The 17,667-nt window shown below is 42.3% G+C and overlaps 1 protein-coding gene across 4 annotated transcripts in view; it reads right to left on the minus strand.

The window, feature by feature from the left end:
* lingo1a (leucine rich repeat and Ig domain containing 1a) overlaps positions 1-17,667 on the minus strand; it is a 159,608-nt gene that overhangs the window by 29,157 nt on the left and 112,784 nt on the right. Inside the window, exon 1 of one of the 4 annotated variants that reach the window (XM_017714973.2) lies at positions 8,773-9,062. The exons of 2 other annotated variants lie outside the window; for them this stretch is intronic. Coding sequence is in view for 1 of the 2 variants with exons in the window: in XM_037542890.1 (XP_037398787.1) it covers positions 8,532-8,561 (30 nt within the window). In the remaining variant the exon portion in view is untranslated. Of the gene's footprint in view, positions 1-8,531; positions 8,688-8,772; positions 9,063-17,667 lie in introns of those variants that run through there. One more of the 4 variants, XM_037542890.1, reaches the window with a different exon arrangement.

Below are 17,667 nucleotides of genomic sequence, written 5' to 3' on the forward strand. Positions count from 1 at the left end.
AGTATCAGAGTAGTACTGGTGCATCCCTACTTACAAACAGCCTCCAAGTCAGAAAGGTTTCTCTTTTTTTCTCTTTTTACTCAACTGTGTCAGGAGGAGCAGGATTGGCAATTGCATTCAAATATGCCTGGTCACTGTTATTGAAGTAGACACTGGCTAACATTTTGGCCACACAACTGTGATCTAGTAACAAAGATCGGAACTGTGAATTGCCCGACGTAGGAGAGCTGAGACATGATTTTACTCGTTTTATTCTATAAGAACTGAAGCTGTCTGAAATATAACAATGTGGCTCAGCTAAAAGCTCAGATATGCTCACACGTGGGAATCTTAGAGCCTTGCTATGGTTTGCATGAAAGAACTCAATAAATGAAAAATGTTTTCAGCATTAAATGAGCTTCCGTCACTGGAGGCTGTCACTACGGAAACTCAGTGAACTGTCACCGAGCAAAGTCCTAGGGTGAGGAGTTTCAACCTCACCCATCTCTGTCAGCTGAACTCACCCTGATCTCCAGCTGAGCCTGCACAAGGAGCATGCATGACCAAATTACACTTTGCCCTCCCCCCCCCTACCCCCCTCATGTTTATTCCTGTCTGATGTTGATACATAATGAATATTGATGCTGTCATGGTGACATATTTAGGACGCAGCGTAAATCAACATGGCTGCTGTAGATAAATAAACAAATTCAATTAAGGAGCACGTTAGCAAGGCTGTGCTTACCTCAGCTCCTTTCCTCTGCACATACTCACAGACACACATGCACTTACACTGATCTCAAATGCAACCGGACCCCCCAACTAGCCTCATGCTGACTACGAAACCACGCACAACCCTCGGTAATTTATAACTTCTGTGATCTACTGCACATGCACATGTCAATCACACTGTCCTAAAATGATGGGTGTAGCCTCCTCATTCTCTCGGCTACAGCAGCAGCAGAGCAACCATCGATCTGCTGCCCTGAGAAGAATACTGATCACACTAGCCCCCTTCACTCAGACACACTCCACAGGATTCCTCCTAAGCACTACTCCTCTCTTAACCTCAAACCCTAACCCTATACATGTGTGAGAGAGACGACACAAAGACAGACAGAGAGAGAGAGAGAGAGAGAGAGAGAGAGAAAGAGAGAGAAAGAAGGATAGAGAGAGATACAAAAAGAGAGAAGAAGGACCCTATACATGTGTGAGAGACGAAGCAAAGACAGAGAGAAAAACAGACAAAAAAGACAGCAGGATAGAGAGAGAGAGAGAGACAGAGAGAGAGAGAGAGAGACAGAGAAAGAGAGAGAGAGAGAGAGAGAGAGAGAGAGAAAGAGAGAGAAAGGATAGAGAGAAATACAAAAAGAGAGATGCAGAGATGCATAGTGAAAAACAGAGAGAGAGTAAGGAAGAGGGGCAGCATCACCATCAGCAGAGATGGGGCAAGGACAGGGAGAAAGACAGAGAGAAAACGACAGACAGAGAGAGAGACAGAGAGAGAGAGAAAGAGAGAGAGAGTATTTTTTTCTGTGAGGCGAAGTCTTAACTATTTCAATGAAAGGGATTTTTCATTTGGGTTTTTCTCCCTGATGCAGTAGTAACAGTATAATGGAGCTTGACAGTACAGAGAGGAGTGAGCTTTAGAAATGGCAAGAGATCACACAGAGTTTTATCATTCTTACTGCGGCACACACACACACACAGACGAGTGCAGCTACTGGAAATACCACAGTGAAACACATCGCCCGGCATCATCATCGTGTGTGTTTTGCTATTTGAAAGTGTATCCATTGTTCCTCGCCTTCAGGGCCTGGAGCCATGGCAGGCATGCACTTTTGGGACGGAAACATTTTTGAACGACTCGGTTAGATTGGCTGGGTGCATTTTCCCATAACAATCCCACATGTAGAAAGCAATTAGCCTAGCTCGCTCCAGCCTGTCTGAGCTCCTCTGGACCCCGCTGCATCTGAGGTCGACTGCCCTCCAGGTCAACATGACAACCAATCACTCCACATTATCGGGCCCTTGCCCTTGTCCACGTTGCTGTCTGACATTTCAAACCCATTCCATCAAGCCTTCTATCTTAATTAACATTTACCACAGTGGAGCTGGGCAAGAACCGCACATGTTCCAGAAAGAGCACAGAAGGGCTTGAGGGGCTTAAGTGGTCGTTACAGAACCTCTGGTGTCACTCAAGGCAAAAGCGTAGAGACTCCCGCATGTTCCACCACACATATAGCATGAATGCTAATGTCTACATTACGACTGCAACTAACCATAATAACCATAACAGGTTAATGCAGTAGCCTATCAACAATTCCTCCAATTAATCAACCAATCCAACTGGGAGAAGACGTGTTCTAACACAGGTAACTTTCTTCACTTTCACAGTTGCTGTGTTCTATCAAACTGTTACTTTTGCAGGTGAGAAGCTCCCACACTACAGACATTCTGGGTCTTGCCTTCTGTCTGTCTGTCTGGGTCTTTATTTCCTCTCACTTTGCCATCAACATTCAGTCTGTATGACAAGTACCAGTGTTTCCCACACACATATACACCCACCAGCCACTTTATTAGGTACATCTGTTCAATTACTTGTTAACACAAATATCTAATCAGCCAATCACATGACTGCAACTCAATGCATTTAGGCGTGTAGAGGTGTGCAAGACAACTTGCTGAAGTGCAGACTGAGCATCAGAATGGGGAAGAAAGGGGATTTAAGTGACTTTGAACGTGGCGTGGTTGTTGGTGCCAGACGGGCTGGTCTGAGTATTTCAGAAACTGCTGATCTACTGGGATTTTCACTAATTCAGCTTCAAAATTCCAATGCTGGCAGCATTTCTGATAAAGTGATTTAAGCTAGCAAAATATCCTACCTAGAGTTTTATGTAGGAATCTGTGTAAAATACGGTAGGGCATTCTGACAGGGTAGCACAATTCGTCATAACACTGGGAGGCTTCACTGAAGACCTAGGTGCAGCAGCTACTTTGCTAAAGCAAACATGCTGAATGGCTTCAGAGCATAGTATTTGTAAGCATCCCTTGACGATGCCGATGTTACCCCTTTACACGCAACTACAACCTTACTTATTGTGGCAAAGCCATGCTGTGGTGTAAGTGGTGCAGTGGGAAAAGAAATGTTTCATTTTGGCTTCCTTAGTTTCACTTTCACTGAGACTTTAGGTTAAAGAGATCAAATACAGGTAGAGGTCAGAGTTTGGGAGAAGGAAAAAACCTAACCGGTGCTTTTGTTTTCAGCCTGTAGCCACTGTAGGCTGTTTGTTCTCTTGACTATACATGCTGATTTACAGAGTTAACAAGCTTCGTAAATGACCCAGTTGATCTGAACATCATATATATTCCATATATTGCAATCAGCTGCATTATCAATATATTCAGTAAAGTGAGCCCACAGTTTTGAATATCTTCGCTCTGCATTTGAAATGGTTAAGGTAGTCAGAGATATGAGAATGCCCCAGTTGTTGATACCCATCCCTATTTTTGCGCATATCATATATCATCAACACTTAAAAACACTGATCAACTCCATGTTTCATTAAAAAGAGAACATAATTGGTCATGCTTAATTGGATTTAGTGCAGTACAAAGCATGAAATGTCAATCATCAACATATTTATGGTTAAGCAAAGTGACACCACTGCCATTTTTTTACTGTACCTGTACTGTAACTTGTATTATGCCATGCAAAATGTCATTTAAGTATACTTTGCAACCAAAAATATAAATAAGTAAAAACAGATACAATATGAATTATTTAGAAAATTATTAAAATGGGCCATGTGTGGCTGTCAGTATACTTTTGCGGGGTGGGTGGGAAGGTGAGCAGAGTTTCATGTATCCAACTTCAATACTTTCTCAATACAGCAATACTACAAGCAGTTTTCAGTACTTCAGTACTTTGTTTAAACAAGCTAGCACCAGGCTGGCAAACGGACTTTTGGAGCAATGCCACAGATGTGGTCCTTTTGCTTGCTTGAAGAACCTCTGAAAGAAGGTTTTAATGAGTGTGAATAACCATTTTGCAGTTAAAGAACCTCCACAGAATAGTTATTAATCTTCCCTTCAAAACATCCTAAATGAGGTCATGTTTAAAATACTAACATCCGAAGGGTTTTGTACTGATAAAGACTGAATTTAGAAAAATTCAATGTTAATTGAGCTATAAAAACTGATCATTTTTGTGTCCATTCTAATAAACCTTTTCTGCTCTGACAATGAGCGGAATTATGTTTATCATAGTATCTTTCTGATATTATGCAAATCAAATTTGCCGTATCGACCCAGTGCTTCCTGTAGTCTAACGCAATCTGTCTGAATGAGCATACGGATCATTAAAAAATATTAATTTTTATAGAAGATATAGGTAAACAACAACAACAGAAATCCATGTCAACATTTTTTTTATAACTGACACTCATGACTTTCTTGACTAATCCTTGCAGCCCTAGTCTAGTGTATGCCAGATCCCCCCAAGATCTGTTCTTCTGTCCATAAGCATGAGCTAAACGTCAAATAATGAAAGTAGATTAATAGCCACACAATCCACCATAATAAGCAAATGTGTGATGTATGACAATTAAAAAGCCTGTGCAGGTCTTCAGTCTTCACCAAAACCAAGACAGAGTGCACAGAGAGCCCTATGTTGAGAATGCACTGCAAAAGCCATGATTTTAATAATTTAATTTAGGCATTTGAAGCCGGCCTGTTCCCTCTACAGACAGCAATTTAAATTTCAGGCAACTAAGCAAAACTAATGGATAAAATAATAGTTATTCAGCAGGGCTCCTCTGGCGGGTGAAATGCATTTCATTTAAAGATTAGCGGTAAGCTGCTCTATTTTCCCCCCTCTCTCTCTCTCTCTCTCTCTCTCTGCGAGAATGTGACTGTAAGTGATTTGGCTTTGAAGGGACAGGGAGCGAGTGGGAGTGACCTTTTGCAACACGGTAATATGGTCAGACTGAAAATCAATGCAGACACAGATAAGGATCTTTGTATTAAGAGACCTTTTCACCAGCCCTAAAATTAAGCATTAATGTCATGTTTGCGACATGCATGCCTGCTCAACAGCTCCCCCTTTTCTTTTCCAGGATGTATTTCTTTTTTTCCTTTCTTTCTTTTTTTTTCTCCAAGCCGAGCGAAGCAGACAGCTAAAACGCCAACAGCCGAGGGAAGATAAAACTCCCAGCTCTGAAGAAAACACACCCATCTCCCATCAAGCCCGGGCTTTGAGCTCGAGGGACGGGGGATGCTAAGAGATCTCTGGGAGCGGTGTGGCTCTGCAGGACTCCAGCAGCGCCTGCCATGAAAAACTCAACATCCTGAAATTAGCCTCCTCTCAGCGTCTCGCCCCGGTCGCTCTCCAGGCCTCTGGCTGCAGTGCATGTCTGCTTTCGGATGCAGCGCGGGGCGCCTGCTGTTGCTGTGATTTAAAGAGGGCCACCGAGGATAAACAAAGCTATGGGGTGCATGCAGCTTTGAGTGGAGTTAAAAGACCCCCTTCCTCACTCTACCTAACACAATGACTTCAGGAGCAGGAGTCTCTTTACCATATTTTGCCTGAGGGCTTCACAACAAAGCGGCTGGCGTAGATGTTTATAGAATAAGGAATTTATATCACTCAGAACTTCATAGCTCTGCACAGCAGTAACGAAGCCACTGCATAACAAACGTTTGCCACGCACACATGGGAACTACCTAGCAAGAAGTGCACGCAGGATAAGGTTCTTTGACTCACACGTTTGGGATTACTGCACCATATTGTATGTCACCCATGATCATAAGACAGCAGACCAGGCCACGTGCCACACACCAATCCCCTGTGCCCCCTTATAGAGCTTATAGAGATGCTGGTGAAACATTCAAGCACAATGTCTGCTTTGATGCTCGGTCTGTGTCAGTTTGTGCCTTACCTGGTTTGCATGCAATCAGCCAGGATTCTACTTTAAAGCAAAGGCCTCTATCCTACATTTTAAACAGGCTTTTTATAAGACTGTGCCTTTAGGACTGACAATCTCTGCTCAGATTGGCTGCCAGGTAATGTGTCTCATTCAAAAAGCAGTACAGGCTAAAACACCCTGCATAACTTCAGTGTGAATGGATGAGACTAAACTACTGGAGACGGAAGAGGCGGATATGATGTAAATCAGGGATGCAGAATCATATCAGTATCAACGGAGATTTCCTGAAAAACAGATACTGGCATCGGACGGACGTTTAGATTTGACAGATATTTTAAACTGATATCTGGCGAAGCATTTAATGTACTCCGGAAAAGCAGAAGGTGATGCTGGCCTACTGCGCTAAAATGTTATTTTATTCATTTTACTGCAAATAAAAATGTGTTACTTAGAAAAAAATGGATATTGGCAATGGCCCACAATTCCTATATTTGTGCATCCTTGATTAAAATGCATTGGTTTTATTGACATTATAAAATATATACTGGTTCTCCAGTTTCCTCCCACAGTCCAAAGACATGCATTCAGGCCGATTGGACATGCTAAATTGCCCCTAGGTGTGAGTGTGTGAATGACTGTCTGTGTCTGTCTGTCTGTCTGCCCTGCGATGGACTGGCGAACTGTCCAGGGTGTATCCTCCTGAGATAGGCTCCAGCACAACCCCCCCCCCCCCCCCCCCCCCACGCGACCCTGACGGAGAAGCAGCTTAGCAAATGGATGGATGGATGGATGGATGGATGGAAATGGCTGTTTTTGCAGTTGAGTTTCCACATATGGAAGGTATGGACTGGGGAGTGAGTGGTACACTTTGAGATTTGAACAGTATTTAGATACATTAATATCTTTTCTTTTTAAAAAGTGAGAGAAAAACACGTTTCCAAGACACGGGCCCTTCAAGAATGCAAAATTCATGAAATTTTAGTGATTTTGTGACACTATAAACATAAATAGAGTCCTAAAACATATCTAAGCACTAATCATTGGTTTTGTTCAACAGAAGCGTAAAGGTAGGGCATTGAACTAGCTGTTCATGCCAGCAGGCTGCTTTGTCTCAAGCCCTGGTAATTTACAACTGAATTAAGCCCACCTGTAAAGAAATAGCTGGACTCCCACCACCTCTGAATGGAACTAGAATGCAGGGACATCATGTGAACATGCTTTGTATGCAGCTGCCACTTAGCCATGTTGGCTTCCTCATATTCCTCAACAAATACAAGCAGGTGGTCAATCCAAAACACTGTTGGCTTACAACAGCCTACATTCAGAGATCTTCACACTTTGAATCAGGATCCTGAGCAGCCATGCGCAGCATCTGCCATCACCCTAGGTCCTTTTTCTCTACCTTTCCCCATCCCCTGAATTGTGCGATATGAACTTCAATGCCAAAGATGTCCACTGTCAGCCAACCAGAAAACACCTCCCTTTAATGAGCAAAGAAGCACCACAGTGAGCAGTACTCAGACACTACTGGAGGTGCTGAGAACAGTTAACTGGAAAGCAATTATGATATTTACATAGAGGCACTCCATTCAGCTATTGACATCAGACGGAGTTCCTTTGTATTGATTGTTCATGGGAACAGCATGTGGCAGATCTCAGACAGCAGCAGGTCCAAAAGTGATTTACTCAGCAAGCTAGTTAAGCAGTTAAGTTTCATTCAGTCCACAAAGACAGGGAGACCAACAAACAGACAGTCATATCTTACTTCACAAATCAATATCATGCATGTTTTATAAGAACATAATATAAGCCATACATTTGCAATACTGTGAGAAGCCTGGAGTGGGGAAGCACTGCTGTGCTCCAGCCATGGAGACAACTACAAAACATGAAGTCCAACTGATTTCACCCACGAGAGAAAGAATTTGCCATCATTTTTTGAGCTAACAATGACAATCCAAGCAGCACTGATACTATAGTGAATATCTGAACGGAACCGCAAGCATCTATCAGCTATTTCCCCGCGCTGCCGCTTCCATAAAGCGGGCTGAAGAGGACCGGCACCGCCGCTCTTCACCACAGGACAAGCCGCCTCCATAAACCAACCACGGCCGCCCGGTTTACCTCAAACCAAATGACAATGTCAAGGACTCGAGGGGGACTGAACCACGCTGTGGAACAGGCTTAACAGAATTAGCCGTTTTACCCCTCGGCTATGTTTTCGGAACACATACACAGTCTGCGGAGGTTTTAACGAGACACCAGCCGAACTGAAAGACACGCTCGGTAACGTTACACCAACACTTCATTCGAGCCTGTCCATACCAGCCTGCTCAGCTTTTAAGCTACACTTTGTTGTGTGAAACAGAAGAGCACATCTCGTATTCTTCATATTCTCCCCCACTTAATGGTGGCCTGGCTGTACACTCTCACTCTCTCTCTCTCTCTCTCTCTCTCTCTCTCTCTCAGTGAGGCGTTGCTCGCGATGAATGATTTCTAAACTTGCAGCGTTCGTGTGGCGCTCCACTGCAGAACCATGTCGCGTCCGTTTCTGACAGAAAAACTGAAACCACACTGCGAATTCTTCTCAAACGTCGACACACATGAAGGAAAAACGTGTCTTACACATGAAAACGCTGAGCCCCCCCTCGACATTCAGAGCGTCCTATTTCACCGGAGCGCCGCACACCCGAGCAGCGAGTCCTCAGACCCTCAGACGCTCTTCGACGACCGTTTAGCTACCTGAGCGACTCCGTTAGCTCATACCGGCGGCTCCGCTCCCGCACGAAACACGTTAAAGTCTCACTAATGTTTCTTTGCCGAGAGTGTGTTTCTCGCCCGGAGAGCGTGTCCGTAGTCTACTCACCTCCCGCCGTCTGTAAGCATCCTCTCTCTCTCCCCTCTCTCTCTCTCTCCCCTCTCTGTCACAGAGGCGACTCCCCGAGCTGCACCGGACCGAGCGCCCTAGCTCAGGGCCACGGCGGACACAGACCCGCTCTGTACCGCTCCCTCTCACTTCGGCTACCGGTAAAGCAAACACGAACGCCCCGCTACTCAGAGTGAACGGACCGCAGCGGCCGCGGGCTCATCGCTGTTCGTTGGTGGCGGGTTTTCTTCCACTCAGGCAAGGCTTCTCAAAGCGCCTGCTAGCGCCGGAGCGGAAAAAGGAGTGGATGAGAGAGAGAGAGAGAGAGAGAGAGAGAGAGAGAGATTTTCCCACGCACGGCTTGGCAAGCTCACATCTGTAAATGTGCCACCTTCAGAACTTTAGTATATATATTTTTTTACTTGAAATTCTTTTTAAATATATTATTCAATCGTTGAGATGTACACAAAAAACGCGTGAAATGCTCCGTCGACGCAAATATAGCCATTTTACGTACTCTCTTAAATGGCCAGTGAATCTAACTCAGTCCTCTGTATGTATATTGATGATGGAACTATTTTGCCTCACAACGCCCTGCATGTATCTCTCCGCAATGAATGGAATTTTGCTATGTATATATTTTTAATATTTTAAATGTTTTAAGCGCAAACCGTCTCAAAAATGATAAATCAGTGAATCATGCAGCTATTCACAACTATGTCATGCAACCTTTTAGAGCTTTTAGAGGCATTAAACTCTTCAGACGTCTGGTTCCTATCACCCCCACTGCGAACAATTCCTCTCTAGAAGCTTTTTAGATCAGTGACTGTTCTTGTGCAGAAACCTCGGTAGAATTCTCTTCTCACCCGCCAAAATGGTCAAAGAAGGAGATCATTTAGATGAAGTCACAAGAGAGAGACATAACATGTATCCACCATTCCACTAGACCTGGGGGTTGAATTAACACCTACAGTGTTGAATTCACTCTTAATGTGTCCACTTAGCAGGATTAATATATAGTCTGCAAGTGTTATTAATTAGTAAAGGAGAAAAAAATCTATTCAGTCAAAAAGCGCAGAGAGGGAGGACCACCTACACCCCCTATGTGAACAAATCCACCCGTCTTTATATCAGCGTAACAGAGCTAAATGGGCTGGCTCTGCCATACTGGGAACCTGTGCAGTGTTTGAGAGGCTGTGGGACAGTGGCTTCAGTCAGGGCTGCAGTACTGCTTCTGAGGACCTGATGGCACTGTTGGACTCAAAGAAGGAGAATTCTTTCAGAAAAGCCATGTCTTAAAAACACTCACAGGAAGCTCTCAAGCATCTGCTCAAGAGAGCTCTCTGGAAGAAAACAATAGCAGCAAGCCGCATAAACAGGCAGTCTCAAATAAAATAACAGCTGTCTGTTCTGATAGAGGTCACCGGTCCTCCATCCGCACACACTCGCGTGTTCATGCACCGGGTACTCACACAGAGTGATTTTTCGCTCCTTTTAGGTGTAAATCAGATTAAGGACTCATTCAGGAAATTGTGCCCATAGACATGTCTGGATCAAAGCCATCGCTTCAGCCACGTATGCATTAACAGATGAGGTGATTATGGATTACTACAAACCCATAACCCACTCATGCGCACATAACATCATGTCTGGATATGCAAAGCAGTCACCTGCTCTGTGGGGGAGTGTGCGTATGTGCCTATTTCTGTCTTATGCAGTGCATTTATAGCGGAAGCATGGTGAAAAGCATGCAAGATGGTCGTAGTCCATTGTTTTGAGGAAAGGTTGCTTTTAAAGCTATTTGCTCAAGAGCTGGCAGCAGTGGCCTGGACGACAAAACCACTCCACTGGGGAAATATGCCCCAGCTTTCTCTGCAGTACACTGACTGAACTTAATTGCACAGTCAAGTCAACAGCTCTCTCAGCTACACTGAGCACTAACCAGAGAGAAAGAGAGAGAGAGATTTCGCAATGAAAGCTCTAGGGAGGGCATATGGCCGGTATGATCCCTGCACGGAGCTGGTTCCGGGCCTTTGCCACCTCATTCGATTGTTTTTCATTACTTCTTTCGAAATAACGGTAGCACAAGGAGCACAACTGTCCAAGGTAATCGAAGGCCCACTGATTAGAATTAATGTGTCAGGCACAGGGGAGCAGACCAGACCCCACAAGGAGACTAACAACCGAAAATAGAAATCAAAAAGCAGAATGTCCATAGACTTATCCCTCTATATCAGAAACAGTTACAGCACATTTATAGCATAATTGAGTTGGGACATTTTCTTTTACTTGTTCTATAAAGATCGGGTAATAAAAACTTTAAAAAAAACTTCTGTGCTTTTTCTTTCTGTATAGTGCAACTGTTATTCGTTCACTTTGAGCAATTTGATGTGGAAAGTTGTTCCGCTGAATGATTATGAACATGCTGCCAAACGTCTGAGATGTTGTTTTACGGTAGTTTTGACACTTTTGGAGGATGGAGAGTATTAAGAATGTTTTTTTTAATCCATTCAAGGTGGGTGTTCTAAAACATACCCAGCGGGCATGTGTAGGTTCACTGGTGGCTTTGGATAGTTAACCAACAATAGTAAACCTCTGGTTCCTACCCCCCCATCCCTCAATGTAAAGAAATCAAAGACTGTAAGTTTCTCTGCAATGTATGATTTTACATGAAGGTAGTCTGACTGGTTGTTTATTTATGCGGAACTGAATTATGCTGAAAACAAAATGGTAGAATTCCCCTTTAACTGTATGCAGGCCTCAGAATGACATTAAGCTCTAATAGCAGCTGTAGCCCATGAGTGCTGTGAAGGTTTGCATACTGAATTGTATCAGCTATTCTCACTCCAAAGTCATGCTCTTTTGCTCTACTCAGTGCAAAGAAGGTCAGCGTGACCTGTAATATGTAGTTCAGGGCTCAGCGCTTGACTTAGCTGCAAATTAGACCTTTTTTGGTGGGGGGGCGGTGGAAGAGGCAGTGTGCCTACATTGGCAAAGGAGAGGAGAGGAGAGGAGAGGAGAGAACGTGACATTGTGAGGATATACGCTCCAAAGAGATTTGCTAAAAGGGTTTCTTTTAAAGTGAATTTCTTCTGTTATTTTTGTCTTAGACTGTTGCCTCATGCTTGGCAAATGCGTGTACAACTAACTTGGTAACTACGCAAACTATGCAGTCGTGGGCTGGAAGTTAGGGAACCAGCCCTGTGACCAGAAGGTTGCCGGTTCGATCCCCTTGGCTGACAGCCCATGACAGAAGTGCCCTTGAGCAAGACAACCCCCAATTGCTCCCCGGGTGCCGAGGATAGGGCTACCCACTGCTCCAGGCAAGTCTGCTCACTGCTCACTGCCCCCTAGTGTGTGTGTTCACTAGTGTGCATGTATGTAGGTGTTTCACTGCATGGATGGGTTAAATGCAGAGGTCTAATTTCACAGTGTGCAAACACAGTGACGAATGGTTGTAAATTCATATCTAGGCTAGTCTGCCTTTTATTTGTTGTACTTTTTTGAAGTTGATAAATAAAACATTTAAAAAAAAAGGTTTATTGTGGGTTAATGTTGTTCTGAATGCAGCTGGTGGCCTCATGAGAGGATAATTTGGGTTCTTTACAGTGAGATGGGAATTCTTGAAGTTATACTACAAGCTATGGAGATGGTACACACGCACTGTGTTCGGAACGGATGACAAAATAGTGAACTGAGTGGGCCATAACCAACCTAAAGATTTATAGATCTGAACTTGAACGACACTACAACATGGCTAACACACTAGAAACCATAATAGTACCTATCCATGCTCCCCCCACAAATGCATTCTTTCCTAGCAACTGTTGCTAGACTAGACAAGCTTGATTTTGGCAAAAATCTCCTTCAGCTTTAGGTAAAACTAAACTTTCATTTAATATCTACATTTAGAGTTTGTTATTCATTTCAAATGATATTTATTTGATGTATATATTAAAGGCTTTTTTTTGTATAATTTCTTCATTAACCTAGTTAAGATAAGCTACAGCAACATAGTCTGCTTCTGCTGTGAACTCAAGTTATGTGGCAACTTAAGTGGAGGATTGCTATAGTTCTTATTTATAATGGCATTTGTGGTCACAGCATGGATAGATGAATTCATTCGTCATGAAGGTGTGCTATCAAATTATGATGAAATAAATGCCACAGAAGTGATATGGTGAGAAACCTTTGAGTTAGGGTATAGAATTTAGAGAACCCTATACTTCCACATCCCTTGATCTTTATGTTCTAGGTATCAAAATATCTTAGAGAACCCTACAGCAGAGAGAGCTTTTTTCTAAGAGTGTAACGCATAGCCTAGAAGGACTCAGACAGATTATTATTTTGCCGTGCCACCCTGACTCTGCTTTTTATTGACATGTTTACCTGCACTGCTGAGATCCCCCCTCTCTCTCTCTCTCTCTCTCTCTCTCTCTCTCTCTCTCACGCTCTCTCGCGCGCTCTTGCGCTCTCTCTCTCTCTCTCTGTTTCTCTCTCTCACTCTCTCTCCTGCAGGAGCAGCTGACTAATGTGTTCCCTCTGTGAGCTTCCATCACCTTCACCTCAGAGCCTCAGAGCTGCCAGACACTTCTCTCCCCGCCAGGCTCGAACAATGCCCAGCACACAGCTATTTCCTCCCTCCACAAGACCGCAATTTATCGCGTCTCACCGGCCGTCGCCTTTTTGCAGAGACAATAGGCCGATGATGCCAGAAGCTGCTATAAAAGATGTTTCCGGCCAATCTCGGCACGGCACTCATCTAATCTGGAGCCAATCGAATCTCATCCTCTCATTTCTCAGGCACACCCAGGGGAGGCTGGGTGACACTCGCATTAAGCACCGCAGCAGGGATCACTCATTCAGAGGTTTTTAGAGGTTTTCTGGTAAATGCAAATTTGTACACACGACTTCAAGGGCAGCCAGGATTATGGGCATCTTTCAAAGCAGGCTGTAGTAGCACAGCAATGCCTATAAATTGAAGTCAGGTCACATGGCATGGCTATAACTGAGAAGCTCTATACATAAAATCAGAGCTTTTATGTTAATTATGCACTCGCTTTTTTAGAGCATTTCCATAGGAGGACAGCCTTTGGCTTGCTATAGAATCTTTCAATGGATGGTTCTTTATAGGAATACTCAACCTGAGCTCTACCTGCCATGTCTATAGAGTACAGTCAGTTGCCATGGACAATAATTTCTACTTAGAGTGAACAGATAACCCACTGACTCAGCTCACACTTATAGTAGAAGTCAATGGGCAGTTGCTGCAGCAAGGGTCAAGAGCTGCTCTGTTCCTTTACTAAGTATAATGAAATGAGTCTTAATCATTAACTGTGTTGACTGATTGTACTCTATCGATAACAGATATCGATTTGGCTAAAACAAAATTAGAATACCTCTATAAAAAAACCCTCCATTAAAGGGATCTTTTGCAATGTTGGGGTGACGTGGTATAAAGTAGCACATTACAGTAATGTGATGACTTTTGCCTCTAACAAATACAGTATTACAGGTTAAAATCTTGTAGTCAGTTTACATTTACTTACTTACTGTGAATAATTGTACACACATTACTCATATATCTCAGGTAATGCGTAAACATTATTAAAGTTTCAAAACCTACCATTCACCCAATCCTTAAACTCTGTATATGGAGACTAAGCTGCAAAAAACAGCTTGTTGTGAATCCATTGTTTCTTTGATGTCACAACTCATTTACATATCCAGCTTTTAAGCTAAGAGCAGTTTAGTCCTGCCCATTTGCACAGACATTATAAGGAATGTTTCAGCCCAGACTGCTTTTTGAATGAGACACAATACAGGACAGCCAATCAGAACAGACCTCATACCATTTCATATGCCTTTCGGCACAGTAACAAAGAGAACATTGCTGGAAAAGGGTCACAAATAAAACAATTTGGCCATTTTTTGAACATAAATCCTCACAAATGTTCTTATATATATATATATATATATATATATATATATATATATGTATATATATATATATATATATGCTGTAAATGCTTTGACATAATGTCTGTTGTCCTTTACAACTGTTTATAGTTCATGATGAATGTAATTTGTATATATATATATATATATATATATATATATATATATGTGTGTGTAATGTGCATACTTACATAATTTATGTATAGGTGTATATATAAAGTATGTAAGTATGCATATGCATTACCTGCGTCAACTGACCGTGTTACAGTTGTAATGAAGTGTAACTGGCTGTATCTTCTTAAGAGTAAAGTCAGGAGTGTCTTTACAAACAAATTACTTAAAAAGACTATTAAATTTCCCCTGTGCTTTCCAATTGGTACAGATTTATTGGTACAGAGACCTACAGATCAACACAGTAAAGGAAGCTTATTTATGATCCTAAGTTTAAAGCCAGTTTTTATTCAACTTGAAACTAATTTACAAAGTAATCTTAAACTGAAACTTTGCTTGTGTGTAAAAAGTGATTTCAGAGCCACTCGGTTCTCCCTGATGGAAACTGTTTACCTTCAGTGTTTTGTGCTTATGATCATTTTAATAGATGCCAGCGTCACTAATTAATTACGTTCTATTAAAAGACTGGTTTACCAAGAGAGACGCTGGAGGACTTTCACCTGAAATGAGTTCATGAAGCGAGTCTTGTTACAAAAATGATAACAGGACATCAGAGCCAGAATTACTCTTTTAGTACTTTTACTTTATACTTAAGTACATTTGAAGGCAAATACTTTTGTACTTTTACTCAAGTTGAGGTCTAGAGTAAGGACTTCTACTTTTACTGGAGTGATATTTTACCTTGTGTATCTCTACTTCAACTCAAGTACATGATTTGTGTACTTCGTCCACCTCTGATTACGGCAGAAGTAACGAGTATTAAGATTACTTTTCCTAGAAAGTAATGAGTAAAATAATCCCATTACAGTTTGAAAGAAGTAATTCATTTGTACTGGATTACTTTTTTGAGTAACTACCCTAACACTCTTGTTTAGGGGCCCAAAAGTGATTTGAGAGTACAGAATCTAGTAATGAATAATAACTACTGTACAATTACACAGATGAACATTATTGCAGCGGGGCAAGTTTGTTTTGTATCTTGACCTGTGTTAGATATATTGAACTCTGGATGAGGAAAGAAGCACAGTAGACAGGCTGTGGTAAAACTGAAATGGGGTGTTGCATGCACCGCCATACTCACTCCAAATCCAATTTCCAGCACACTTTGAAATGCGGAGCACGAGAGCAGGGCGAGCGAGGTGGGGGTGGAGGAGTCTCCTAAGAATGCTGCTATAAAATCTCTATTTGCATGGATTTATGATAACTTGTAAAGCATTGCTCTTGTAAGCCTTTCTCTGGATGTTTGCCATACAGTATTTAACATACTTACAGTACATGCTGAACTCCTACAGAGAAAGACATGCAGACGTAAATCTCAGCCCAGCATGTTTGTTAGCACAATTGCTATGAACTCTACACGCAACACTGCTTCATGATGGGTCCATGTAATGCATTACCATTTCATTTTTGTTTTTTTTTGCCTAGAACAAGAAAATAGAAAACTGGAGCCTATGAAAAGGATTGAAAGGGCCTCTATCATGGAAAACAAAATGTGTCTCACTATCTGGAGTTTCATGTGGTATGTAATCATTGCTAAAATGTAAAAAACATACCATTCACTCCCCAATCTATTCCATATATGGAAACTAAGCTGCAGAAACACCTTGTTTTGAATTCACTGTTATTGTAATGTCATATGTTTGCCTATTAAAGGCCACTATACACAGCATCATGTAACATCAAGCAGCATCAAGCACCCAGATAGCACAGTTTTGGGTCGATTCTGACTTTCCTATATGAGTGTTGGTTAGCTACTGGGTAAATCCTAGGCATGTGGGCCAAAATAGGGCCAGATTCTGGACAGCTTCTGTTGTAAATCTTTGATCTTGCTATGGAAGAGATTCAGGAAAGCCGGGTTTGCATAAATAATGATGGTTTTATTAAAAAGAGAGCACTTGGTATGCCTTAGTCTCACCCCAATCTGAACAGCAGTTCAGACACACCGCTTTTACGCTATGCCACTGACCCCTTACCCCCAATCGAGTCATACAGAACAGAGTGGGACATTTGAATCCTGTTGTAAATACCTTATTGTGTTCTGACCCAGGACATCCTCATTGGGGGTGTTGTACAGCCATTTGGTGTAATTGTTCCAACCATGAGAACAGAAATGGAGGTGGCTTCTTAAACCCTTCAGCATTAATACTGTTTAACAATGAATAAGAATTAAAGAAAAGGAAAGTAAACAGAAAACTAGAAAATAAAACAATTTCCAATACTTCATATCGTTTTGCCTCTTGTCTACATTTGTGGGACAATTCTGGAGTGAATGTTACGAACCAGCAATGTAGTTGGGCCAGATTTGGGCCACATTTGGGCTGAGAACCAAGCAGTTTTTTTGGCCAGAACAAACCATGAATGGTTAAAAATGAGTTGAGAAAAATGTGCTGACTGGGTAGCAGAGTGCTGCTCTGGAATGCCAGAGGGAAGAGTGAATTAAACCTAGGTTCAAGTTCATTTTTACACTCTACTCATATAAATTGAATGAAATAAAGTGTATCACTTATCACACTTGATATCAGTTTAGTACCTCTTCACAAACTGTTTTTCGAGCTGAAAAAGTCTAGGAAAGTAATGTTAACTGAGGTAACTTACCATTAGCATTTGCCTGTTTACATAAAAGACTGGCTGCCTTTTTCTTTGTCTATTTCAAACCACATGTGTGCTGTGATGCACTGAGAAATTGTGAAACTGCTCAGAATGATCACCATTGAGTTTCAGCACTCGTGCGCATATATCCATTATAAACAATGGTCTCGAATTTGT

This window comes from Pygocentrus nattereri, chromosome 11, assembly GCF_015220715.1.
Source record: "Pygocentrus nattereri isolate fPygNat1 chromosome 11, fPygNat1.pri, whole genome shotgun sequence".
NCBI lineage: Eukaryota > Metazoa > Chordata > Actinopteri > Characiformes > Serrasalmidae > Pygocentrus > Pygocentrus nattereri.